The sequence below is a fragment of the Danio rerio genome, chromosome 8 (assembly GCF_049306965.1).
Source record: "Danio rerio strain Tuebingen ecotype United States chromosome 8, GRCz12tu, whole genome shotgun sequence".
NCBI classification, from domain to species: Eukaryota; Metazoa; Chordata; class Actinopteri; order Cypriniformes; family Danionidae; genus Danio; species Danio rerio.
The window spans coordinates 8632647-8659699 of NC_133183.1; the positions used below are offsets into that span (position 1 = coordinate 8632647).

The 27053-nt window shown below is 33.3% G+C and overlaps 1 protein-coding gene across 1 annotated transcript; it reads left to right on the forward strand.

Annotated features, from left to right (window-relative positions):
• Positions 1-27053, forward strand: abtb1 (ankyrin repeat and BTB (POZ) domain containing 1). The gene is made up of 12 exons (XM_003199051.7): positions 1-234; positions 3201-3263; positions 4440-4495; positions 5409-5553; positions 8701-8860; positions 11671-11716; positions 11794-11910; positions 14240-14352; positions 17188-17286; positions 17471-17638; positions 21610-21810; positions 21965-27053. Exons 1-12 carry the CDS (start codon positions 179-181, stop codon positions 22169-22171), a joined length of 1431 nt encoding a protein of 476 aa, XP_003199099.1. The 5' UTR covers positions 1-178; the 3' UTR covers positions 22172-27053.

Below are 27053 nucleotides of genomic sequence, written 5' to 3' on the forward strand. Positions count from 1 at the left end.
ACATTTTGCAGAGCACTTTCACTGCGAGCAGAAACAGCAGAGACATCGCCTCAAACTCCTGGAAACAGGCTCCGAGCTACAGTAGTTGTGACCCGCCGCTGTCCGTGCGCCTGCAGCCGATCCTGTCTGATAGACAGGCCGTTTCAATGCATTTCAGAGAAGCTTTACCGCCGCGCAGATGGACGCTGTTGATCTGTTTTCAAGCTGCAGAAAGGGCGACATTGCCAGAGTGAGGTCAGACAGACCCATGCCTTCTCCTTGTTGTTGTTTTGGTTTTATGTTTCACATATAAGCAGATATCCACGGCCTTATATGTGTTTAATATGCTGACATAAACTATACTGATTCTGCGTGTGCGCGTAGGCTTACTGTAAATGCTCCCAGCCTAAATAAATGATCTCTGGTGAAGTAAAGTTGGTTTTATATTCACACATTCAGACTTTCTCGTTAAATTGAGGTACAGTTGGTTTTATATTTACACATTCAGACTTTCTCGTTAAATTGAGGTACAGTTGGTTTTATATTTACACATTCGTTCAGTTTTAAACAGTGACAACTTGTGACACTTTCTATTTTGTTTGTTTCTCTAATGTTACTTTGAATATTCCGTCTAAAAATAGCATTTAAATACGACTTTTTAATAAATTTAGCACTATTTAATTGACTGTGAACAATTCTTTGATAGTCATTGGCTGCTAATATGACTTCCCTATTTATAATTTGCAAATAATACTTTTTTGAAATCATAATATTTAGGTTACAGTACAAAATGTGTGAATATAAAATCAATTTTTCCTCAGTGTTGTTGTTTTAGTTTTAAGTTTCACATATAAGCAGATATTCGTCACTTAATATGTGTTTAATATGCTGACATAAACTATACAGATTCTCCGAATGCATGTAGACGTAAATATTGCCAGCCTACATAAATCTCATTGAGGTAAAATCGGTTCTATATTCACACGTTCTGACTTTCTCCTTAAATTGAAGGTAAAGTTGATTTTATATTTACACGTTTGTTCATTTTGTTTAACTTTTGGCACACTCTCTATTGCTTCTTGCGCTACTTTAAAATAATATTCGGTCTGAAATAGGCATGAGGCCTATTACCGTGGTTTGGAAAAGTCAAGTTTTTTGTTGTTGTGTTTTACATGTTTTTTCACAACATTTTTATTTACTTTTTTAGGGCAACAGTATCTTCAGCAGAAAAGCTACTTATCCACACTATTTGAAATGTTTCTTAAAATAAAATATATTGTGTTCAATAGGGGAAAATAGTAGCTTTTTACTCAGACATTTAAAAAGAACTTATTTTGGGGCAATAATCACAATACCGCAATACAGTGAAACCGTGATATTTTTAACCAAGGTAATCATACCGCCAGAGTCTTATACCGGCCCATGTCTAGTCTAAAATGGCATGTAAAAACGACTTCAAAACAATATTAGCACTATTTAATTGACCGAGAATAATGTTGTACTTTGATGGATTTTGGCTGCTAATATGATTTAACTGTTTAAAATTTGCAAAGAATAGTTTTGTGAAATTATAATATTAAGGAAAAAGTCTAAATGTGTGAATATAAAAACAATTTTACTTCAGTGTTGTTGTTTTGGTTTTAAGTTTCGTATATAAGCAGATATTCACAACCTATTATGTGTTTAATATGCTGACATTAACTACAGACTCTGCATGCATGTAGACACTGTAAATACTCACAGCTTACTTTGATCAAGTTTTAAAAATTTTATATATATATATATATATATATATATATATATATATATATATATATATATATATATATATATATATATTATATATATATATATACATATATATATATGCATATATATATATATGCATATATATATATATATATATATATATATATATATATATATATATATATATATATATATATATATACATATATATATATATGCATATATATATATATATATATATATATATATATATATATATGCATATATATATATATATATATATATATATATATATATATGCATATATATATATATATATATATATATATATATATGCATATATATATATATATATATATATATATATATATATATATATATGCATATATATATATATATATATATATATATATATATATATATATATATATATATATATATATATGCATATATATATATATATATATATATATATATGCATATATATATATATATATATATATATATATATATATATATATGCATATATATGCATATATATATATATATATATATATATATGCATATATATATATATATATATATATATATATATGCATATATATATATATATATATATATATATATATATATATATATATATGCATATATATATATATATATATATATATATATATATATATATATATATATATGCATATATATATATATATATATATATATATATATATATGCATATATATATATATATATATATATATATATATATATATATATATATGCATATATATGCATACATATATATGCATATATATATATATATATATATGCATATATATATATATATATATATATATATATATATATATATATATATATATATATATATATATATATATATATATATATATATATGCATATATATGACTATATATAAATGCATATCTAAGCACATGTTTATGATTTTGATTCTGATACTGTATCTGCATATATAAGCAACAGTGTTTATACTAAATTACACTTTAGTTCTGTATATTCATATTTAAGCACAAATGCATGGGCTTTAAATCTTTTTGATACCATATATGCATGTCTAAGCAATGCTTGGCTTATTTATAATGCAGATGCTGTGTATGTGTTCAGTTGTCAAGATGTTGTTATATTGCAGTATTGAATTGGGCTTCTCAAACACATTTGCTTGAAGCACATCCTTTACTTGTAACACTGTGATACGCTTGAGTTGTTTTTCAGTGTCATTAAGTGTGACAGCAATGGTGTGAAATAGTGAAAGTCACCCAGTTGTGGCCTCAGAATCAGAAGGAAAAGCATGTGAGAGGGACAGATAACATGGCGTCACTGTGTTGACCCACATACTGGAATTACTGTACACTAGTTTGCAGATTTCTTGAAGCACACTGGTTGTACTCTATCTGATGCCTGATTTATTTATTTATTTTTTTTATGTTTTCCAGATACTTGGTTGAACAAAGGGATGTAGAACTGAACATCAGAGATAAGTGGGACAGCACACCTCTGTAAGATTGCTTTATTAATATTATTAATATTCAGTGCTGTCAGACGATTAATCACATCCAAAATAAAAGCTTATATTTACAATAAATAATATAATACAAATTAATATAATACAATACAATACAATACAATACAATGCAATGCAATGCAATACAATATACATTGAAAAGATCAATGAAAAGATAATTTCAAAACAAATCCTCCTCAACCCAAAGCTTTTTTTTTTTTTTTTTTTTTTTTTTGCTGGGCTTATATCCAGAGGACTCAAATTGTAGTAGAAGTGAACAAGTATTTATAGACCTCAGCTTGCTTTATGCCAAAAAAATGTGTAGCTTTGCTATAGAAAAAGATGCAAAGACCAAACGCTACTCAATGGATAAGACAAACGTTGTCAAGCCTGCCATTAGAAAAAATAACTTGTATACTAAAAGCTAAACAGCGTGTATTTGAAAACATAGTCCTTTCATTAGTTATATCAAAGAAGTGGAATTAACAGAGGAAGAAGTTGATGAATAATTTTTGGTGGACAATGCATTCCAGTTTTATAGTTCTGTATTGATACATTCTTCTATATATAGTTGCTGTACCTAGAGCTCAGTATGATTATAATTGACATGTTTGAATAGATAACCATTAATGACAAAGAGAGGAGCACTTTTACTTTCACTTTTACGCAAACTGAAAACAAAAGTAAAAATATTATGGAAAAAAATCGAAACATAATATAATATAATATAATATAATATAATATAATATAATATACATTTTTATTTTTTGTCCTATTAATGTTTATTAAGAAACCGATGTGATTGTGTGTTATATATTGTATATTTAGTATAGATTGTGCCATGAATATAGCCAAAGCTGCTGATTTGGCATTAGAACATAACAAAACAAACAATAATATAATATACAAAAACTAATCTTTACAAATGTATTTGTAAATTGCATTAGATATCAAATATCTAATCTACTTGCTTGTATTTATATAAATTATATATGTATATACACACACACACACACACACACACACACACACACACACACACACACACACACAAGCTTTTTTATGGATGTGATTTATCAGGATTAATCTTTCGACAGCACTGTTTTTTTCTTTCTTTATATATTTTTTTATTTGTCAGTGATGTGTGTTGTGCTTTCTCTTCTGTCTTCAGGTATTATGCATGTCTCTGTGGACATGAAGAGCTGGTGCAGTACCTGCTCGCCAACGGTAAACGCTAAAATCATAATACATCATTAACCAGGGAGTTATGATCTTTCAAATATTCAGAATGAGAATCCTTAATAAACATTCAGCTAGTAAAACTATATTTAATGAGAACTCTCAAGTTTTTTTTTTTATTTAACTTATGGTTTGTGTTTTTTTTTATTGATTGAGTTAGTTAGTTAGTTAGTTAGTTAGTTAGTTAGTTAGTTAGTTAGTTAGTTAGTTAGTTAGTTAGTTAGTTAGTTATTTGGAACACACATCGCGAAACGTAGTGGACTTTATTCGGAGGCCGTTGAGATAAACTGTTGATTTACTTTTTTAATGTATTACATTATTTATATTATTATATTATTTGTAAGATTATTTGTTTGAAATTAGAAATTAGTTCCCACGTTTCTTGAAAGTACTTGAATTTCAGACATATGAATTCAAGGCCTGGAAAGTACTTCAAAACAAACATAGGTCCTTGAAAATGCTCGAATTTAAAGTGTATGGTGTTATTTCTGCAATTGAACTATTCTGCTTTCATAAACTGAAACAAAAAAACTGAAATTCTTAATATAAAAAACATCCATCCATCCATCCACAGGATCTATCTATCTATCTATCTATCTATCTATCTATCTATCTATCTATCTATCTATCTATCTGTCTGTCTGTCTGTCTGTCTGTCTGTCTGTCTGTCCGTCCGTCCGTCCGTCCGTCCGTCCGTCTCTCTGTCTGTCTGTCTGTCTATCTATCTATCTGTCTACCTACCTATTCTGGGGGTGTGAATTACAAACGTTCTCGATGTATTGCTTTTAAAAAGTCCTAGAAAGTTCTTGAGTTTGGTGTCCATAAAACAGTGAGAACCCTGGTTTTAAGTGTATTTGTGGTATTTGTGTAAGTAATCCCAGACGTGTGTATTGTGTGACAGGAGCAAAGTGTGAGGCGAACACGTTTGACGGCGAGCGCTGTCTGTACGGAGCTCTGAGTGACGCAATTCGTCGTCTGCTCAAGGAGTACAAGCGCATCACAGCCAAGGCCATGCAGAGAGACTATTACGACCAGTTCCTGCAGACGTGAGCATTACAAACACACACTACCACACACTTCACACGTTTTAAGTCAAGTTAAAGGGCCATGAAACCCCCTCGTTTCAGCAGGGTGTTTTCACACCTCTACTTTGGAAAAAGTCAGAAAAGTGGGCGTGTCCAGCTCTGTTTAGGGGGGAGTGTCGGAGGAACTAAAGTGGGAGGGTGTGGGAGTGTCTATTTTGGCACGCGCGAGTTTCAGAGTCAAAATACACACACAGTAGAAAGTGATGGTGTTTAACCTACATGGACATCTGTAGTCGAATTATTTGCCAAATTATTAAATGGTGGACTTTAACTGCAGTTTGGCTCTTTGATTCAGGGAATTCATTCATGTCCCTCGCGACAAACAAGATATTTGATTCGAGGAACTGCTCTAAGCGTGTATTTTTCATGCAATGTTTGATACCGCACGGCGAATGAGAGAAAAAAACCCTCCGCATTTCCCGGAAACTTAGATGCACATGGCAGGTAGTGTCAGAAAGCCGCGTGTGTTATTCCGGTCACAAAATGCGGTGAAAATCCTACACGAGGTAAAAGTTTGGTTGTGGTGCTAACATGTTTACACTCTGTGCTATAGTTAACTTATTTCGATACGAACAAACTGAATAAACAAAGAGCACTGGTCGCTCACTTACCAAATCTGTAAAGACAGGACAATCACCAGAAACTAGAGCCGCGTCTTTATTAAGAGAATACTACAAGCGAATCCGGATCTCAGCATTTGCAGATGAGAACAGCTCTCAGGTAAACAATAATCCTCCTTAGACACGTAAGTTATTGTTGTCGAGCGTCGCGTACACTGTTAATCCACACGTGACGCCAGCTGAGCTCTCACAGAGAGAAAATGAAAACAAAGCTTAACGGCAGCAAACTATAAAAGCAACACTTCACGCTTGTTTTGCCAACACAACGTGGCGTCTCTGTCGTCTAAACACGGTGACACTAATGAATATTAATGAAGTTGCACATTAGAGCGCGCTGATTGGTTTGAACCAAGCCTTACTCATGCATTAATGCATCACACTGTAAGACGTAATAAGACACACTCTGGCACAGATGTCCAGTCTGCACGCTGGAATACACGATATTATGTCATGACCGTGACGCAGCTTCAAAAGTTCGTTTCAAACTGGAAGTACGAATTTGCTTGAAATAACGCAAAAACAACCAATTTACACTTTTTAGTGAAATATAGGTGTCCTAATAGTGTTTTTAGCAGTGTGGGACACATATACGACTGTCAACAGCTCAAAAAATGTGTTTTGGTGTTTCGTGACCCTTTAAGCTTTGTCATTCCGCTACATGTGTGGACATACAGTGCAAATGTCATGTCTCACAGGACCACGGTGCTACATAAATAAATAAACTTCATCCAAAGATGTGAATTAGGTTTATGTACCGAACTGGAATATAGCATACCACATATGTGAGTAAAGCACCGTTTCTGTTGAAAGAGTCAAAGAGAACAAAATCATCACTTCCTGATAAACTGGTGGCAAACATCAATAAAGAAAAATGCAGTTTGATGCAGTAGGAGAAGCCACTGTGGGCCTTTTTTCTTATATTATAAATGACTTGCGCCTAAGAAGACGAAACGCAATGAACGCAATCCACTGGCTTTTGGAGCAGTGAGACACTGACGCTCAAGACAGTTCTGGAGGTATTAGGGAAAATATAATAATAATACTGAACCACTGTTATGACAGACTTTGGCTGAGAGATTTTCGACTGACCAAAACAATCGTTCAGATGCTTTACAATGTGCTCGCTCCAATAGTTTGTCCTAGAGCTGCACAATTAATGGTTAAAAGATCGCAATCTCGATTCGACCCTCTAGACTAGGGGTCACCAATCTCGGTCCTGGAGGGCCGGTGTCCCTGCAGGGTTTAGCTCCAACTAGCTTCAACACATCGGCCTGGGTGATTCAAGTATACCAAGTAATAGCTTGATTAGCTTGTTCAGGTGTGTTTGATTAGGGCTGGAGCTAAAATCTGCTGGACACTGGCCCTCCAGGAACAAGTTTGGTTGACCACTGCTCTAGACGATCTTAATCCAGCATTTCTTCGATTCTGCCAATCATATTTTCAAGTTCAGGAGAGAAGAAAAGGCGGCTGCACGAGTCTTTTTTTATTGTTTCACATACCTTGCTCAGTGACATGGACACCTCCAAATGATGTTAAATTAGTCACATAATGTATTTTATAGGTATAATTCACCTAAAAATGTCATTTTTGTCTTCATATAATGATGTTTTCGCGGCCGGGAAATCACAAGAGACGTGAGCTGCTGACCGAGCTGTCATCACAAAGAGGGCGCGCGCGCGCTCTACTTAATGATAGACACATGCGCGTCTACTTTAGTGAACAGAACCTGCAAATGTTGCGAGTAACAGGTAATACAGTTGTCAATAATATTCAGTTTGTGGCACCGAGTGATTGTTTGGGAGCCACGCGCGAAGTATGAACAAGCACTTAGCAGTCAAAATGAAACCGAAAGTGTGCACTTTATTTAAATGATTATATCGCATTTTAGAGTTATGATTACGGCAAGCGTTTATGTTTTTTCTTTTATAGCGAAAATGTTTACAATGTCAGTAAAACTACTCTTGCCTATATATTGTTGAATATAATCTGATAATGGCAAATGTCTGATTTTACCAGTGAATAAATTTGTCTAATATGACAGATTGCAAGCATATATCTTAAACATAATAATTCAACATCAGAATTATAAGTAGAATAGAATTATTTATAAAAACCAGTAGACCTACACATAATATTATTATCGATGTTGTGCCATGTTTGTTTTTACCATACCTTTATTTTACATCTACAGAATCGTGAGAAAATCGTGATCTTTATTTTAAGCAAAAAAAATCGATATTCTCATTTTAGCCAGAATTGTCTCATCACGCACATTTTATCATCACATGATCTATTAAAATATAACTTACATGATTTTTAAAATCTGAATGCTGAAATGTATTCAGTAAATGTGTTTCCATTGTAGTTTATACACATTTTCTTCTGTTGGATTAAAAGATTATCCTGCTCAAAGTGTTGCATAAAACTGCATGAAAGTGGAAACAATGTGGATGGAAACAACTAAGTAATGTCTGCTTTTCTGCCTCAGGCTTTTGGAGCAGGGAAACTACAGCGATGTGACATTTGTGGTTCACGGGGAGATGTTTAAGGCCCATCGGTGTATCCTGAGTGCCCGGTCTGAATACTTCGCCCACATGCTGGAGACCAAGTGGAAAGGCAAGAGTGCCATTGCACTCAAACATCCACTGGTAGGCGCTGTTTCACTTCACATAAGTCACTTCTAATGTACTTATTCACAGGTTCCATGCTGTACATCTGGTCTATTGTGTGTGAGAAATGGGACTAGTGCATCCAAATTCATGTTAACTAGTGACTAAGTGGTGTATTATTTCTAATGCATACTAGTTGGTTCTCAAGTGTGGATATTTTTTGTCTAAAAATAACTATCTTGTAAAGTGATGCCCTTTGACTCATTCAATGTCAATAAAATCTTACAAACTTACTATAATCTAATTTTTTAAAAAGTATTATTATAAAGCATTTTTTTAGTTTTTGTTTTCAACCGAGTGCATCCGTAATTTTTAATTCAGTCCACCCATATTAAGAAGTATCTTTTTTTTTTAATCCAGTACAAGAAGTTCTGCACTTGTTTATGATGTGTGCTTGGTTATGATCAAGTGTGCTCTTTTATGCAAGTGTGCAAATTAGGCAGAATTATTTTTTCCAAATTAAAATAATACTTTTAAATTAGTGCTGTGAAAATTAGCGCATTAACGCACGCAATTAATTTGAAATATTTAATGCGTTAAAAAATTGTTTACGCAATTAACACAGTTACAGTTTTTTTATTTCCTGTTGTGGCCGAGGTGTGTAAAGAAATATGGATAAGACCAAGGAAGCGCTTTTAGAAGGAAAGTTTCAGTATAAAACAATTAATGTCGCATCACTAGGCTATCCAGCGTTTCCTCCAGAGGTTCATGTAATTTCAGGTGTTTTATTTTTAATCTTTAGACTTTAACTGCAGTTCACTTTCATTCAGCAACATATTGTTCATGCACCGTGAAAATTATTGGATGAAAATATCAAGTAAGGACTTTGATACCGCATGGTGAACAGAAGGAAAAAACGCCGCATTTCGGGACTTAGGTGATCCTTTACGTTAAACAAAAATCGCTGTTTACATGGTAGACTCTTAATCATTATCTTAATCATAAAATTGGAGTATTGGTATCTATGTAATTATACTCAATGAATGTGCCTGATGATGTCGCAATCTGTCAAAACAGCCTATTTCTCTGCCTTTAAGTTGAATACATGCACCCTCAAATGTTTCATTAATTTTGACGTGTTTCCCCTCTACACGCAACTTTTGTAAAGGATCTGCTTCTCGTTGCTGTGTCAGAATCCTTGCTTGTAAAATACAGCCATATTTAGAATGCTTCGTTTAAATTCGTTTAAATTTGATGAACAGAATAGTGCGTGTTGACGAATGTAAAGGGAGTTGCTCACCGAGTGCGCTGTACTGCATGCGTTGTCTGTGTTTGCTTTTCCTAGCAACAAGAGTAAACGCCTGACATCGCTGAATGTGTAAAGTCTTTTTAAGGCATTCTATATGTATTCTATTGTCGGTGTCAGTATCCCTCAAAGCTGTTCGGAATTAAATGTTTAGAGATGGTGTAATCAAAGTCTCTGTAGGAAGTCTATAGTCTTTGGTACGTGCCTTGATGTACCCCTTGGCCACATTGTCCCCCAAAAATGTCAATAGACTGGACTGTCTTAGCAACAGGCTAAATGTTAAGGAGGACTAAGCAAAATTGTTTCTACTTTATAATTAATGTTCTCAACTGGCAATACAACTTTACAATAAGTACAACTGTTTGTGTTCAATGCTTTATTATTATTATAATTTTCCATTTTCCATATTTTCAGGGCCTGTATTTTAGATTTTTTTTGTAGTCCCCTTAGTATCCAACACAGAAATCATTTTTGTGTTTTATTGGCATTGATTGTTTTGAAATTCAAATGGCACTTACATGCCTGTGTTATTATTATTATTATTATTATTATTATTATTATTATTATTATTGTAATAAGTATGGCGTTTTGCGATTAATCATGACTAATTACAGAAAAGTGTGATTAATTAGTTATTTTTTTAAATCAATTAACAGCCCTAGTTTAAATCAGTATGAATTAGGATTTATGTATTAATAATAAAGAATCTATCACTGATATCAGCATGAATAAAAAATCATCAGTGACACTAAATTAGTCAAATGTGACTAAACATTTATAAAGTAAAAATTGGTATAAGACAAATATCTCTTAATATACATACTTAAACTTTATTTTTTTGAGGTAACTAATATAATTTGTGAATTGCAATTATGTAAACAATAATTTGTGTCATTGTTCAAGACAATATTAAGTTTTTGAAAAATAAGAGAAGGGCAGCATGGTGGCTCAGTGGTTAGCACTGTCGCCTCACAGCAATTAGGTCGCTGGTTCAAGTCGTGGCTGGATCAGTTGGCATTTCTGTGTGGAGTTTGCACGTTTTTCCCGTGTTGGCGTAGGTTTCCTCCGGGTGCTTCAGTTTCCCCACAGTCCAAAAACATGCGCTAAAGGTGAATTTAGTAAACTAAATTGGCCGTAGTGTATGAGTGTGTATGGGTGTTTCCTTGTACTGGGTTGCAGCTGGAAGGGCATCAGCTGTGTAACATATTTGCTGGATAGGATGGCGTTCATTCCGCTGTGGTGAGTAATGAATAAAGGGACTAAGCCAAAGGAAAATAAATAAATGAATGAATGAATGAATGAATGATGAGGTTTATCTAGGATCTAGAATCCAGTTCTAGTTTAATCAACTATATGTACACATTTACTTCAAAAATCGATGCTAATCTAATACTGCTGTTCATTTCCTCCTGTACAGCTTAAAATATCTTCTCCCTCGAGTTGTGTTCAATTAAGAAGAACACTGTCTTCTCTTTTATATCTTCATCAGCACTCTTTAAACTGTCATGATCCTAATGGGTGAACTTTCATTTCTTTTTTGTAGGTCAATCCTGCTGCCTTTGGTGCGATCATGCAGTATTTCTACACCGGTGAGAGTCAGACCAGACTGTGGTTCAATAGCTGGTGCCAGACGCTGTTTTTCTTCACTCTCTGCTGTTTTTTCCAGGTCGTTTGGATATCGATGTGAATTACGTAGAGGACTGCAAGCGTTTGGCCAAACAGTGCAAGATCGGCGAGCTCATTGAGGAGCTGGAAGTGAAGTGCAAACAGGTTTATGAGTTTGGTGAGGAGCCTTTGATATCTGTGAGAATCATTTGAAACTTTAATCAAATTAATAATTAGCTTTATAGGCTACAAACCAAATACATACTGAATGCATTCATGCAACATTAGGAGTCGTTTGATCACAAATGTTGTAAAATCTGGATTATTCTGAAATGATGTTACAAGATTGTGTAAAGCTGAATTTTCAGGATTGGAGTCACATGATCCCGGAATCATATGCTGATGTAATGCACAAGAAACATGTCTGATAATATCAATGTTGAAAACATTTGTGCAGCTTCAAGGTCTTGTGGGAAATCATGATAATTCCTCAATGTCCTTTAAAGAGAGGAAAGTTAATTATTCGATTTTTAGAAAATCTGGCATTCTGTTTTTAGATTACATGTAGGCTAACTCTCATGATACTTAAACTGATCATTTATTTATAAATATGCTTTTTTTATTGATTGATTGGTTTTATTTAGCATTATATTTTGACCCTGTCCTTCTTTCATTTTTCTTTTTTTCTTAATTCATTATTTTGTTTTTGTAAATTTGTTTTTTCTTGTTTTAATTTATTTACTTTCCCCTATGGGGAGTCAGTAGCTTTAGCAATCACAGTAAATGATTATTTACAAAATTAATGTTGTGATTTTTTTGACATTCTTGACAAAAATTTCAATAGGGTAAATGCCGAAGCATGCTAATAGGACTTTTAATTAGCCAGTATCCTGGGTTAACCGCTTCCGGTGAACTGTATGCGATTGCAAAATCGGCACGTTTAAGGTCTGTTTTCTTTCAAAATTAGCGATCTTTACTGGCTGAGTGATATCCAATATAAAGTGGGTCTTTATTACATTTTCCCCACCATGACTTCATAATATGAGCATTTATTTTAACCCAGTACATTCAATGGAGCTTCTGCGCTCCTCTGCTGATTCTGACAGGTGTGTGCGAGTAAACGGCTTTTTGTCTCATTTTACGCTTGAGCAACTAAATGAATGCCAAAGTCTATTTAACTGATTATATTTTAATGACATTAAAATACAATACACTACAATACAATACAACTCACTATAAAAGGTCACCGGAAGTTTATCAGTATGCGAATAACACTAGCTTGGCATATACCCTATATAGTAAGAAATAATAAGAAATTTTAAAATAATGAACAAAACAATCGTTCATAACTTTACAAATATTTTTATTTCATGCATTCTTGTTAAAAACAAAATTATATCAATATTTTATTAACAAAATGTAGCCACAGCGGGTAAATATTGAGCACGGTCTGTTTTTTCCAGGGAATAATATTTCTAGAGGAGCTGTTGACGTGGAATTGAACCAGATTTTGGGAAAAACCCAAACAATACAAACACAAGAATAAAACAAATCTGAAAAATGAGTTATGTGAAATAACAGTGGAATGGCACAAGGAAAAAGTACTGAACTATTGAAATGTAATACTATGTATAAAAGTTTTTTTTTGGTGACGACAGCTTAAAGACGCCTCTCATATGGAGAATAAAGTCACATGCATTGCTCAGGTGTGAGTTTCTCACGAACTTCAACAGAGTCAACACAAATCTTGATGGTTCTGTGGGTCTCATCTATCAAATCTGAGCTTTATTTGGTATTTTCTATTGGATTCAAGTCAGGTGATTGGCTGGGCCATTCTACAGCTCGATTTTCTTTCTCTGAAAGCATTTGAGAGTTTCCTTGGCTGTGTTTTGGATCATTGTCTTGCTGAAATGTCCACCCTGGTTTCATCTTCATCATCCTGATAATGAAGATGTTGGACTGAAGCAGCGAATATTCATTCACACTGATGAAGAGCGGAGGGTTGCTAAAAAACTACTGAGAGATTTCAGCTGCTGTCTGGGCTTTCACTACTTTTCTGCACCTCCCTTTCTTCATGTGATCAATACTTTTGTTTCAATACTTTTTGATCAATACTTTTTGTTTTGTTTTCTTTGCAAATATGGAGTTCTTTGCTTGTTACCAACATCTGGGGAAACTTTGAAATCAACAGCACCTTTAGAAATATGTTTTCTGAGAAATATGGTGACGAGTTTAATACTTATTTCCCCCGCTGTATATAAGGATTTTTTTTACTTAATGATTTCTAATTTTAGTCTTTAAAAATGTTTCAATAAACTAATGATAGCTGCACAGTATACATTAATAATAATATGACCATTATTTTTTTCTTCTACAGTAATGCCATTTCTTTTTGATTTCACCTTAAAAACCACAATAATTTCATCACTTTTGTCAAAACTGTTTACTGCAGCTTTAGTGTATCAGTTATAAATCATATTGAAAGTAATCTTCTTTCTCTCGGTCAGTGTCCAATAAGCCGGGCACGTGTGTGAAGGTGTTGACTCTGGATCCGCATGACTTCCAGCTGCAGGACGGCATGGCTCTGCTGGCTGACAGTGCACTTCCTGCAGAGCTGCGGGTGAGAGGAAAAACACACACACATCCAGTCCTACAGCCCTTATCATCACCATGATCATTCATACATGGAACATTCGTGAGGGATTGTGTTCCCCAAAATTATGGGATGTGTGGTTGCTGAGCAACTGGTGGCCAAATTAGTAGTTTTCAAAATGTCAAAAGCTGTTTGAGCTCAAGGCTTTTGATTTGAGAGCCACTCATCTTAAGTCATGAGGAGCAAATCTGCAAATCGCAAATGCTTTTTTATTGTCTTACACTTTACTTTAAACTTTATTGTCCATTTAGCTTTGTTTTTCACACTGATGACTGTAAATACATCCACAAAAAGATGCTAAAAGCAAACATAACACAGTAGCTATGTTTCCATCTACCTATTTTTAATGCTCATTTTGGAATGATAAACAAAAAAATTATTAATGGAAATGCCAACATGCGCATACAACATATGCACACTACTGGGTAGGATAAACTTCAATTCTGATTAAAAAATGTGCATAAACTACGCTGGAAACACATTTACTGAATAATTTCCAGCATGCAAATCAAAGTCATGTTTTAACAGATCACATGATAACAAAAATGTGTGCGATGGGACGACATTACTGGACATTTCAAAAATTTCTTAGTCATTCTGGAATCCCTCAGCCAAAGTCTGTCATCAAAGTGGTTCAGTGTTATTATTATTAACTCCAGAACTGTCTGTGCTCATGAAGAGTGTCTCACAACTCCAAAAAGCCACTCTTATTAGGCACAAATAATTTACTATACAAGTAAAAGGCCCATTGTGGCTTTCCTTTATATTTATATATATACAGTTGAAGTCAGAATTAATAGCCCCCCTGAATTATTCGCCCCCCTGTTTATTTTTATCCCCAATTTCTGTTTAATGGAGAGAAGATTTTTTCAACACATTTCTAAACATAATAGTTTTCATTCATTCATTTTCTTGTCGGCTTAGTCCCTTTATTAATCCGGGGTCGCCACAGCGGAATGAACTGACAACTTATCCAGCAAGTTTTTACGCCGCGGATGCCCTTCCAGCTGCAACCCATCTCTGGGAAACATAATAGTTTTATTAACTCATTTCTTATAACGGATTTATTTTATCTTTGCCATGATGGCAGTGAATAATATTTGACTAGATATTTTTTAAGACACTTCTATACAGCTTAAAGTGACATTTAAAGGCTTAACTAGGGTATTTAGGTTAACTAGGCAGGTTAGGGTAATTAGGCAAGTTATTGTATAATGATGGTTTGTTCTGTAGATTATTTATATATATATATATATATATATATATATATATATATATATATATATATATATATATATATATATATATATATATATATATATATATATATATAAATTATCTGTAATAATGTGTATATATTTGGGAGCAGTTTATCAGGAAGTCATTTGACTCATTGGATGGAAACAGTGCTTTTTTAGCAGATGTTTTGTGCGATATTCCAGTTTTGTACATAAGTCTAATTAAAAATAAGCTACTGACATTCCTGATTGCTACTGACATATTAATAATTATACTCCCAAAACTAAGTGGAACGGTTTTATTGTTACTTTATTACATTTTATTTGTTTTACTAGATTTAGAATTAATTAAAAGTGTTTTATACAGTTTTGCATCTTTGTTTTACAACTTTCCGTTGTTGTTTTTTTCAACCAAAACCATACTGTATCAGATTTTTGATAGAAGTGAATTTGTTTGGCAAAAGCCAGTGCTATTCAAAGCTGGACCAATATTTTTGCAAAGTTGCTGAAAAAGCATAAAAGCTGATATTTTCTATCTTATACAGTAAATCTGATTTCTAGTTAATTTGATTATTTATTGATATTTTTTTGTACAAGTAGACGGTTTCATGGCATCTACTTATATATTTGATATATATTTGTATGTATATGTATTATGTATATATTTTTAATATGTTTCATGTTTATTATGTTTCATAATTTGAATAAATTATTGATCTTAAAAATTAAAAACAGAAGAGAAATTGGTTGAAATTGAAATAACCTAAAACCTTTAAACAGTTTCGAAATTTAATTTGATTGCAAAAATATTCACTTTCATTTTAAGAAAAAAGTTTAATGCTTTAATGTTTTGTCAAAATGTGATAAACTGTTGAAAGCAAAATTATAAGTAATCATTTGAAATTTTTATTCTTTTCCAAATATCTCAGCAGTGATGTTTATAAAAAAACAGCTTAGGTCAAAATGATTAGCCCTCTTAAGAATTTTCTTTTTAACTACAAAAACCCCTGTTATCCAATGACTTACAAAATTAACCTAGTTAAGGCTTTAAATTGCTCTTTAAATATTATGTATTGTCATCATGGCAAAGACAAAAGATATGAGTTGCTAGAAGTTGTTTATTAAAATGTTTTTAAAACATCTCAGCAGGGAAATATTTGTAAAATAATTCAAATGAAAATTTAATCAGTTCCAAAAGTGTGTGAGATGTGGGGAAAATGCTAAATTTAATTGACCACAGTTGCTTGAAGCTAACATAACTTCATAGATAATTTAGCAAACATTATTAACCGCCACTCCATACACATGTACAAAATAACTCAAAATCTTTAAAAAAAAAACTTGAAAAATTGTAAATAACTAGTAGTTTATTTGCTAAAACTATGCAGATTTTAGACAATTTTTATGCATCCCTTACAGGTCAGAATGGATTTCATTGCATTATAATGGTTAATAATAAAATTTGTTCATCTCTTAACTCTTATACTACATATGTTTTTGTTTCCTTCACTGAACATGTGTTTTATATTGTGACTAATTGAAACTACTGCTGTCTGATTTTCAGGTCGGATACGGTCAGCTTCCATTCGATCTTACTGACAGCTTCCCGAGTTATCCTGACATCTGCTTCCGGGTGGAGGGTTATGACTTCCTATGTCATAAGGTCACTATTTATTAATACTTATAATCATAATCCCTGCCTGTGTATGCTTGAACAGCATTATGGCTCTCTAAAACAATGTTCTAATATCCATCTATTACTCAGAATTAGTTATGAGAATGATGCTGCTTTAATATTGTATTAGTGGTTTTGATTAAAATTGATTGTGTATGTGTGTGTGTTGCAGGCGTTTTTCTGTGGCCGCAGTGATTATTTTAAGGCTCTGTTGGAGGATCATTTCAGCGAGGGAGAAACTCTACAGACTCATCCCAGTATTCCTGTCATCACGCTTCATGATGTGTCCCATGATTTGTTTACAAGAATCCTTTATTACATTTATAGTGACAACACTCAGGTACACAAACACACACACACTTACAGTTACAGACACTGGGCTCTATTTTAATGATCTAGGCGCAAAGTCTAAAGCGCATGGTGTAAAAGCATTAGTGGATGTATAAATGTACTTTTGCTATTTTAAGGGTGGAAAAATACAGTTTGCACCCCAGCGCATGGTCTAACAGGGCTGTGCTTATTCTCTTAATCAGTTATTGGTGTGTTTTGAGCGTAACAAGCTTTACTAGCGAGAAAACAGTTAAACAGTGCATCTGCAGCATGAGGATAAAGAACGAGCCTCCTCCATTTAGCCTCTTACTATCTCTTTACTCCTTTACTTTCATGGAGTAAGGAAATGGTGTTGTACGCACTCCACTGAAGACATCCATTAGCCTACCTATTTAATTTAGCTTGTTAAATTCAAAGGTTTGTTTCAAAACTATTTCTAAAGTCAGTTCTAATTTACAGCAAACAAATAAATGAGCAATAATAACGAAGTGAGGTCAAACAACTGAGTTATACCCAAACACACGTCTTGTTATTATATGGTGATCATATGTGTCATGATTACCAGCAATCTAACCACCAGAGATCGCTGGTAAACATTCATTCTCACATAAACTACAAATCTGCCATGTTATGGACTACAACACCCAGTCATGCCATACACACACAACCGGTTCCAGACTGATTACATACTCACAGCTGAAGCTGCTCACACTGATTATTTGGACTATTTAAACCCATCTGTTCCACACACATGTGCTGAGTATTTTTTAGCTGTTGCTGTCTGTATGTACGTGTTTTTCTTTGTTTCCTGTTTGCTGTGTAATCAGTCTGGATCTGGAACCGGTTGTGTGTGCGAGTGGCATGACTGGGTGTTGTAGTCCATAACATGGCAGATTTGTAGTTCATGTGAGAATGAATGTTTGCCAGCCATCTCTGGTGGTTAGATCGCTGGTAATCATGACAATATGTCTCCAAAACCTGATAGGAGGACAAATCTAAGCTTGTTTTTTATTCAAACAAATATAAATCGGCATATAATAAGTAATACTACTAATAATAATAATAACATTATACAAATGCAGATTGTCGTGAATAAACTAAAAAAAGTTCACCCCCCAAGGTGAAGAAGGCATGGAGGCAGTTGCTTTTATATTTTATTTATTTATATTTTTATTTATTTATATTTATATTTATAAATAAGAATATATATATATGTATATTTTTAGAAAATAATCGTTTTTGTAACATTTTAATCCTTTAATTATTTTTTTTATTTGTAAAGATATTTGTGTATTGCTGTACATCCTGTGTGTATTAAGCAATGTGTAAGTGTTTGGACCTGCATAGACTCTGCACTGGACTTTAGACCTGGGGTCCGTTTTTCGTACGTGGATTACTCAGTTAGCTGGATTTTGATATTGACGATTTGACCCGATCCAGTATCGTTTCGTTCTTCAAAACTCATCTGAGACTTGTTGTCATAGCAACAGATCTGGTAGCTTAAACCTACTTGGGAGCGGGTTCATTTCATATAAACAGGAATAGTTTGGGTCAGTTCAAGTAAAGAAAATACTGAAAGTACTAAATGCTGATATTTTCTTACAGTAGTTATATTCATTCATTCATTCATTCATTCATTTTCTTATCGGCTTAGTCCCTTTATTAATCCGGGGTCGCCACAGCAGAATGAACCGCCAACTTATCCAGCACGTTTTTATGCAGCGGATGCCTTTCCAGCCGCATCCCATCTCTGGGAAACATTCATAAACACTCATTCACCCACACACTCATACACTATGGACAATTTAGCCCACCCAATTTACCTATACCGCATGTCTTTGGACTGTGGGGGAAACCGGAGCACCCGGAGGAAACCCACGCGAACACTGGGAGAACATGCAAACTCCACACAGAAATGTCAACTGAGCCGAGGATCGAACCAGCGACCCAGCGGCCTTCTTGCTGTGAGGCGACAGCACTACCTACTGCGCCACTGCTTCGACATAGTTATATTCACTTAGGAAAAAAGTAAATATATATTTTTAACTATATATATATATATATATATATATATATATATATATATATATATATATATATATATATATATATATATATATGAATAAAACGTATGCAATCTGCACTCTGAAATAAAAGTAAAACATTGCCACCTAGTGGTTCAAAGAGAAAATGTATTAAAATGTACTTTTTAGATACAAATGTCTACATGCTTTACAATATTTGACTTATTTAAAAAATGTATGCAGTCATGCATGAGTTTTGACCGCTAATATGCAGGTGATTTGATGCTTTGCAAAAGTTGCAGGCACCTTTACTGATATCAAAATGCTTTTTTGATGCAAAAATAATAATATAGTTATTCCTGTCACCTATTAAAAAAATTGAGTAGGCCTAGGCTACTATAATAAAGAAAATCTTCTCTAAATGTAGGACTAAATAGATTGATTTGCATTGAAATACATGATGAATACTCTTCTTGACACATGAAAGTGTAAAGCCTGCAGCTCAGAACAAATGTGGAGAGTTATTGCGTGTCATATTTAACAAATTGCTTACTGCTAATTTTATGTAATTTTGCTCACATGTATAATTAAATATGAATCAGATGATGTCATTACGCTGATGTGCCGATGGATCTGTCCTTCAACACACGCAGCGATCTTAGATCAGTTCATCCAGACATTTTAATCTGATTGGCGATCTTGTTTGAAGAACCAAGTTAGCCAGAGATCAGTTATCAAGATGAACAGGTACGAAGAACAGACCCCAGGTTTTGCTTGGTCAATGGCGCAGTCTATTTCAGTTCTTGAAAATGGCAACACGCCAGCAATGTGCCTTAACACACTATCTTTCTAGACCAGCACACACAAGTCCAAAAGTGGCACAAATGGATTTGCTATTTAAACAACGTGGTGCAAAAATTGACAGTTGCGCTGGTCTGAAAATAGCAACAAATCACGCCTTATTGCGCCGGGTGTCTGAAAGGGCCCTATGATAAACACTATATTTCTCAGTGTTGTTATCAGAAGGACATAAATGAACTATTAGCAGAAATTAGCAGAAATGTGGGAAAGTAAATAACTCTCCAGCATTAAAATATATATATTTTTTATGAATGTTGAGATAAAAGTGAAGTGAAATGTGTTCAATAAAATACATTGCTTGATTTAAAATATTAATACTTCATTTTAATAGCAGTACTGTATCATATTTTAATAAAATAAATATATTATTATATTATTGTTATTATATTTATGATACTAAAATATACATTACATTAGCTAAAACAAACAAGCATATGATAATTTACATTGATAAATTTCTATCCATACTTTTGTCAGTTAGGATATATTTAGATTTTTAAACTTCAAATATTTTCCAAATGGTGTTTAACATAGCAAAGAAATTTTTCACAGTATTCCCTATAATATTTTTTTCTTCTGGAGAAAGTCTTGTTTGTTTTATTTCGGCTAGAATGAAAGCAGTTTTTCTTTTTTTTTCTTTTTTCTTTTTTTTCGGCTAGAATGAAAGCAGTTGTTCATTTTAAAGACCACTTTAAGGTTGATATAATTAGCCCCTTAAGCAATATAAATTTTTTTCGACTGTCTACAGAACAAACCATCATTATACAATGACGTCACTTAGTTAAGCCTTTAAATATCAATCTATCTAGTGAAATATTATGTACTGGCATCATTGCAAAGATAAAATAAATCAGTTATTAGGGATGAGTTATTAAACTATAATGTTTTTATTTTTAACAAAATCTCACCGTTAAACAGAAATTGGGGAAAAATATATACAGGGGGCAAATAACTAAGGAGGGCTAATCATTCTAACATCAGCTGCATGCTGGGGTATGAATTATAGAAGTGGTTGATTTAAAATGAATGGTGCTTTAAAAGTGTGTGAATCTGCTGTTCATGAAAGCGTGGGAACCTGTGTATTTGTGTTTTTCAGCTGTCTCATGAGAATGTGTATGAGGTGTTGTGTGTGGCCGACATGTACCTGCTGCCGGGTTTGAAGCGTCTGTGTGGCCGAACTCTGGCGGCGCTGCTCAATGAGGAGAACGTGCTGCACATGTGGAGAACAGCCAAACTCTTCCGACTGTCCCGTCTGGAGGACCAGTGCACTGAACACATGGCCAAGATCATCGAGAGGGTACTGCACACACAATGCACATCACTATCATTATATGCATGTATATATATATATATATATAGGTGAACTAACCATTTAAATATTGCAGCAGTCATATTATAATTTGTATTTTTAGTGTGATTGAGCTCAGAAATAAAAGTCCTGTTTGTTTCAGCTCGTTGAAAGGCCGGAGTTTGCCGACATGATCAGAGAGGATGCTGGGAATGTGGCCGCCAGACAGGAGACGGACTCCATTCCTCTGGTGGACGAGATCCGCTTCCACATCGCCAGTAATGTTCAGACGTACAGCGCCATTGAGGAGGCCAACCAGAAACTGAGCGCCCTGGAGCTCCTGCTGGCCAGCATCGGCCTGGAGTGCTGAAAAACACGTTCAACGCTGCACACATGACCTGCAGAAACACAGCTGAGCACACATCACTTGTAGCAAACTACTATAATCGAGTCTAACCAAAACCAGATACTTAAAACGTATGGCAGGCCATGTTAGCCGAAAATGTTTCCAGCGTTACTTGACATAATTGCATGTTTACAAGTAAGAATTAGAGCTGTATAATTGAGTTTTTTCTAGCAATTTGAGAGCTCTCGAATTTAATTATTTATATGAACAATTCTAGTTAGAGAGCTCTATAAATGATTGTTTACCTGTCATGAGTCTTAATTACTTTCCGTTCATTTTCTAAAGGGATATTTCACCCCAAATATTACAATTGACTCTATATTTGCTCTTCGTTAAGTTCATTATCTTTGTTAGGTTCATTATTCTGTTAAACACAAAAAAAGATTTTTGGAAGAATGTTGGATACCTTTAACCATTGATTTCCATATTAGGAAAAACAAACACTTTTGAAATCGATGGTTACAGGTTTCCAACTATCCCTTTAATTAAAGACTCTGTTGTTGAATTTGCACTAGTAAAATACCAATTAGAATGAACTACAATTACATTCATACTACTTATAATTCCAGTTAGAGAGCTCCACAAATGAATGTTTATTTGTCATGCAACTCCATTACTTTCCTTTGATTATCTAAAGGGATAGTTCACCTCAAATATTACAATTTACTCTCTATTTGCTCTTCCTTAAGTGTTTCTAAACCTTTGAGGTTCAATATTCTGTTAAACACAAAAGAAGATATTTTGAAGAATGTTGGAAAACCGGTAACCATTGACTTTCATAGAAGGAGAAACAAATACTGTTGACATCAGTTCCCAACCATCCCTTTAATTACAGAGCTCTGTAGTTGAATTTGCACTAGTAAAATACCAATTAGAGAGAACTACGATTAAATTCATACTAGTTATATTTCCAGTTAGAGAGCTCTGCGAATAAATGTTTACTGGTCATCCATCTCATTTACTTTCCGTTCATTTATTACAAGCATAGTTTACTACAAAATAAATTCATTTACTCTTTAATTTCTGTTCAGTAAGTGGTTCCAAACCTTTATGAGGTATATTATTCTGTTGAACACAAAATAAGAGATTTTAAAAAATGTTAGAAACCGGTAACCATTGACTTCCATAGTAGGAAAATCAAATACTGTTGAAGTCAGCGGTTACAGGTTTTTTCAAAATAACTTGAAGGGAGAGTAAATGATGCCATACTATCCCCTCAATTATAGAGCTCCTCGGGTGAATTAGCACTAGTAAGAAAAAACATTTAGAGAGAACTACAATTAAATTTGTCTGAGTTATAATTACAGTTAGAGAGATCTACAAATTTTTTTTTACTAGTCATGAGTCTCCATTACTTTCCGTTCATTTTTTTAAAGGGATAGTTCACCCCAAATATTAAAATTTACTCTCTATTTGCTCTTTGTTAAATGTTTCCAAACCTTTAAGAGGTTCATTATTCTGTTAAACACAAAAGAAGAGATTTTGAAGAATGTTAGAAAGCGGTAACCATTAACTTTCATATAGGGAAAAACAAATACTGTTGAAGTCAATGGTTACAGGTTTCCATCCTTTTAATTACAGAGCTCTGTAGTTGAATTTGCACTAGTAAAATACCAATTAGAGAGAACTACGATTAAATTCATACTAGTTTTAATTCCAGTTAGAGAGCTCTACGAATGAATGTTTATTAGTCATGCGTCTCCATTACTTTACGTTCATTTTCTAAAGAAATAGTTAACCCCAAAGTTAAAATGCACTCTATTTACTCTTTATTTAGTGGATCCAAACCTTTTAGTTTCTTCATTCTTTAGTACACAAAAGAAGAGATTTTGAAGAATGTTAGAAATCGGTAGCCATTAACTTCCATAGTAAGAAAAACAAATGCTGTTGAAGTCAATGGTTACAGGTTTCCAACTTTTTTCAAAATATCTTCTTTTGTGTTCAACAAAAGGAAGAAGCTCAAACAGGTTTCTGACTAGAGGGAGTAAATGGCAGAGTTTTCAATTTTGTGAAAACTGTACCTTTAATTATAGAGCTTTACAATTTAATTAACGCTAGTAAAAAAAAACAAAAAAAAAACAAAACAATTAGAGCTCTAGAAATAAATGTTTACTACTTATGCGTCTCTTACTTTCCATTCATTTTTTTAAAGGGATAGTTCACCTCAAAAATTAAAATGCACTAATTTCTCTTCAATAAGTGGTTCCAAACCTTTATTCTGTTTAACACAAACAAAGATATTTTGAAGAATGTTAGAAACTGGTAACCATTGACTTCCATAGTAGGAAACACAAATAGTAATGTCTGTAAACATGTAAAAGTCTTTTTCAAAATAACTAATCTTATGTTTAACAGAAGAAAGCTACTCAAACAGGTTTCTGACAAGTAAAAGATGAGTTAATCATGATAGAATTTCCAGTTTTGGGTGAACTGTCTCTTTAATTTAGAGATCTGCAATAAAATTTTTACTAGTTTAAAAAAAACAATAAGAGAGCTCTACAAATAATTTTTTTACTAGTCATGCATCTCCATTTACGTTTATTTCTCAAGAGATGGTTTACCTTAAAATTAAAATGTACTCTTTATATACTATCCATTAAGTGGTTCCAAACCTTTAAGTTTCTTCATTTGGTAGTACACAAAAGAAGAGATTTTGAAGAATGTTAGAAACCGGTAACCATTGATCTCCATAGTAGGAAAAACAAATGATGTTGAAGTGACTGGTTACAGGTTTCTAACTTTTTTCAGAACATCTTCTTTTGTGTTCAACAGAAGACAGAGACTTAAACATGCTTCTGACAAGTTAAGGGGGAGTAGATGATGACAGAGTTTTCAGTTTTGGATAAACTGTACCTTTAATTGTAGAGCTCTGCAATTTAATTTGCACTATTAGAGAGCTCTACAAATGAATTTTTACTAGCCATGCGTTTCTATTACTTTCCGTTCATTTTATAAAGGGATAGAAAATGAAAATTTACTCTTTATTTACTATTTGTTAAGTGAATCCAAACCTTTAAGTTTCTTTATTCTGTTAAACACAAAAGAAGAGATTTTGTAGAATGTTTGAAAGTGATGACCATTGACTATATAGCTCTGCAGTTAATTTTTCTATAGTAAAAAACTATTCGAGAGCTCTAGAAATAAATGTTTATTAGTCATGCATTTCCGTTCCATTTTTTTAAGGGATAGTTCACCTAAAAATGAAAATGTACTCATTTCTATTCAATAAGCGGGTTTCGAACCTTTATGAGTTTCTTTATTTTATTCTACACAAAAGAAGAGCTTTTGAAGAATGTTAGAAACCAGTAACCATTGACTTCCATAATAGGAAAAATGAATATCATTGAGGTCAATGGTTACCCCTTTCCAACTTTTTTCAAAATATTTTCTTTTGTGTTCAACAGAAGAAAAAAAACTCAAACATAATGGTGACAAGTGAATGATGAGTAAACAAAAACAGAAGTTGAACTGTGCCTTTACAGAGCTCTGAAGTTTCATTTGCACTAGTAAAACAATCTAATCTACAGAGAACTACAATTAAATCTAGTTATAATTCCGGTTAGAGCTCTCTGAATATCTTTTTACTAGTAAATACTCTAATTTTTGAGCTCTTTGTTTCCTTTTTTTTATTAGTAACACTTAGAGTGATCTCCAATTAAATGACTGCTAAGACGAATACAATTACTGACTATTACAGTTTTACTAGTTAGAAAAAAACATTAAAAATATGTTTAGTTGCATGTCTCTAAAATACGAGATCTCTCTAATTATATAGTTAAATAAAAAAAACTATTAATAATAACAGAATTGTATTCTAGAGCTCTCTGATTAAATAATAACCAGTAAGAAGGAAATGCAGAGCTCTGTTATTGAATAAGCGAGCTCTTTAATTTCACGTTTACTAATTGATTGACATTATTAGTATTTAATCGTGAATCGCTGTCGTTTCATTCTCACTATTAAAAGTGCAAATATAACTAGTGATGCTGGAACTATTTTAGGCTAAATCGCCTTGCCATATACGCACATAGAGTCTGGTTTATTGTATTGCAGTGGGGCTGTTGTGATCCAGTAAAGCTTCCCGCCTTTAGTTGTTTTCCACGAACAAAGCTTGACATTTGCATCATTTCAGCGTCGATATTAACATTCAGTTCTTTCGAATGCCTCGTTTTCCAGATGTAGCAGAAACTTTAGGTTAAGAAGCTTCCAGTTAAAACAATATTACGTCATAGATGTTACATCACCGAATAGGATTCATTCTGGAAGGAAAGATTTATTTACGTGCGTTCATAAATAAGTTTGAGCTCATGATAGGACCGTTAATCAGATTTATTTTCCTCTGATATTTGTGTGATAGTTTGCCGTTAATTAAAGCATACGGATTATTATTTATGCCTCTAAATGTGCGTTCACTCATGAATATATCTTCCAGCACTTACGTTCCTGAAGCTTTGAATTTGCAGGAATGGCTTATGCTAATGTGCATGCAATATTTGCATCAGTGAACCTGATTTAATCGTTGTCCTCAAACGTTTTCCCTGTTTTGATTTTATTTTCAGCCTTTTATTTATTGTTTTATGCTGGTCTTAAAGCGACACGTCGATGAGATGTGGATCATATTGCGCTTGTTTTCCACTGCAGCACTTGGTGAATTTGTGTAAGATTGAGTTACTGAATGGGCTGCTCAGGAGAAACTCCCACAGGTGAGACTGATTTATGAATATTCATGAATGTCAAAAGTCATCTGTTTACGATCTGATTGGTTGGCATTTATATGAGTTTTTGTGGGAGACTATGACTGAATGGGATGTACATAGGTGAGCAGAAATAAATATTATTTAATGTA

Bases quoted from the DNA above. Each gene is read 5' to 3' on its own strand.
- abtb1 (XM_003199051.7), top strand. From the start codon at position 179: ATGGACGCTGTTGATCTGTTTTCAAGCTGCAGAAAGGGCGACATTGCC. The intron at 5,554-8,700 runs GTGAGCATTACA...TTTCTGCCTCAG, and splicing joins TACGACCAGTTCCTGCAGAC to GCTTTTGGAGCAGGGAAACT. The intron at 11,717-11,793 runs GTGAGAGTCAGA...TGTTTTTTCCAG, and splicing joins CATGCAGTATTTCTACACCG to GTCGTTTGGATATCGATGTG.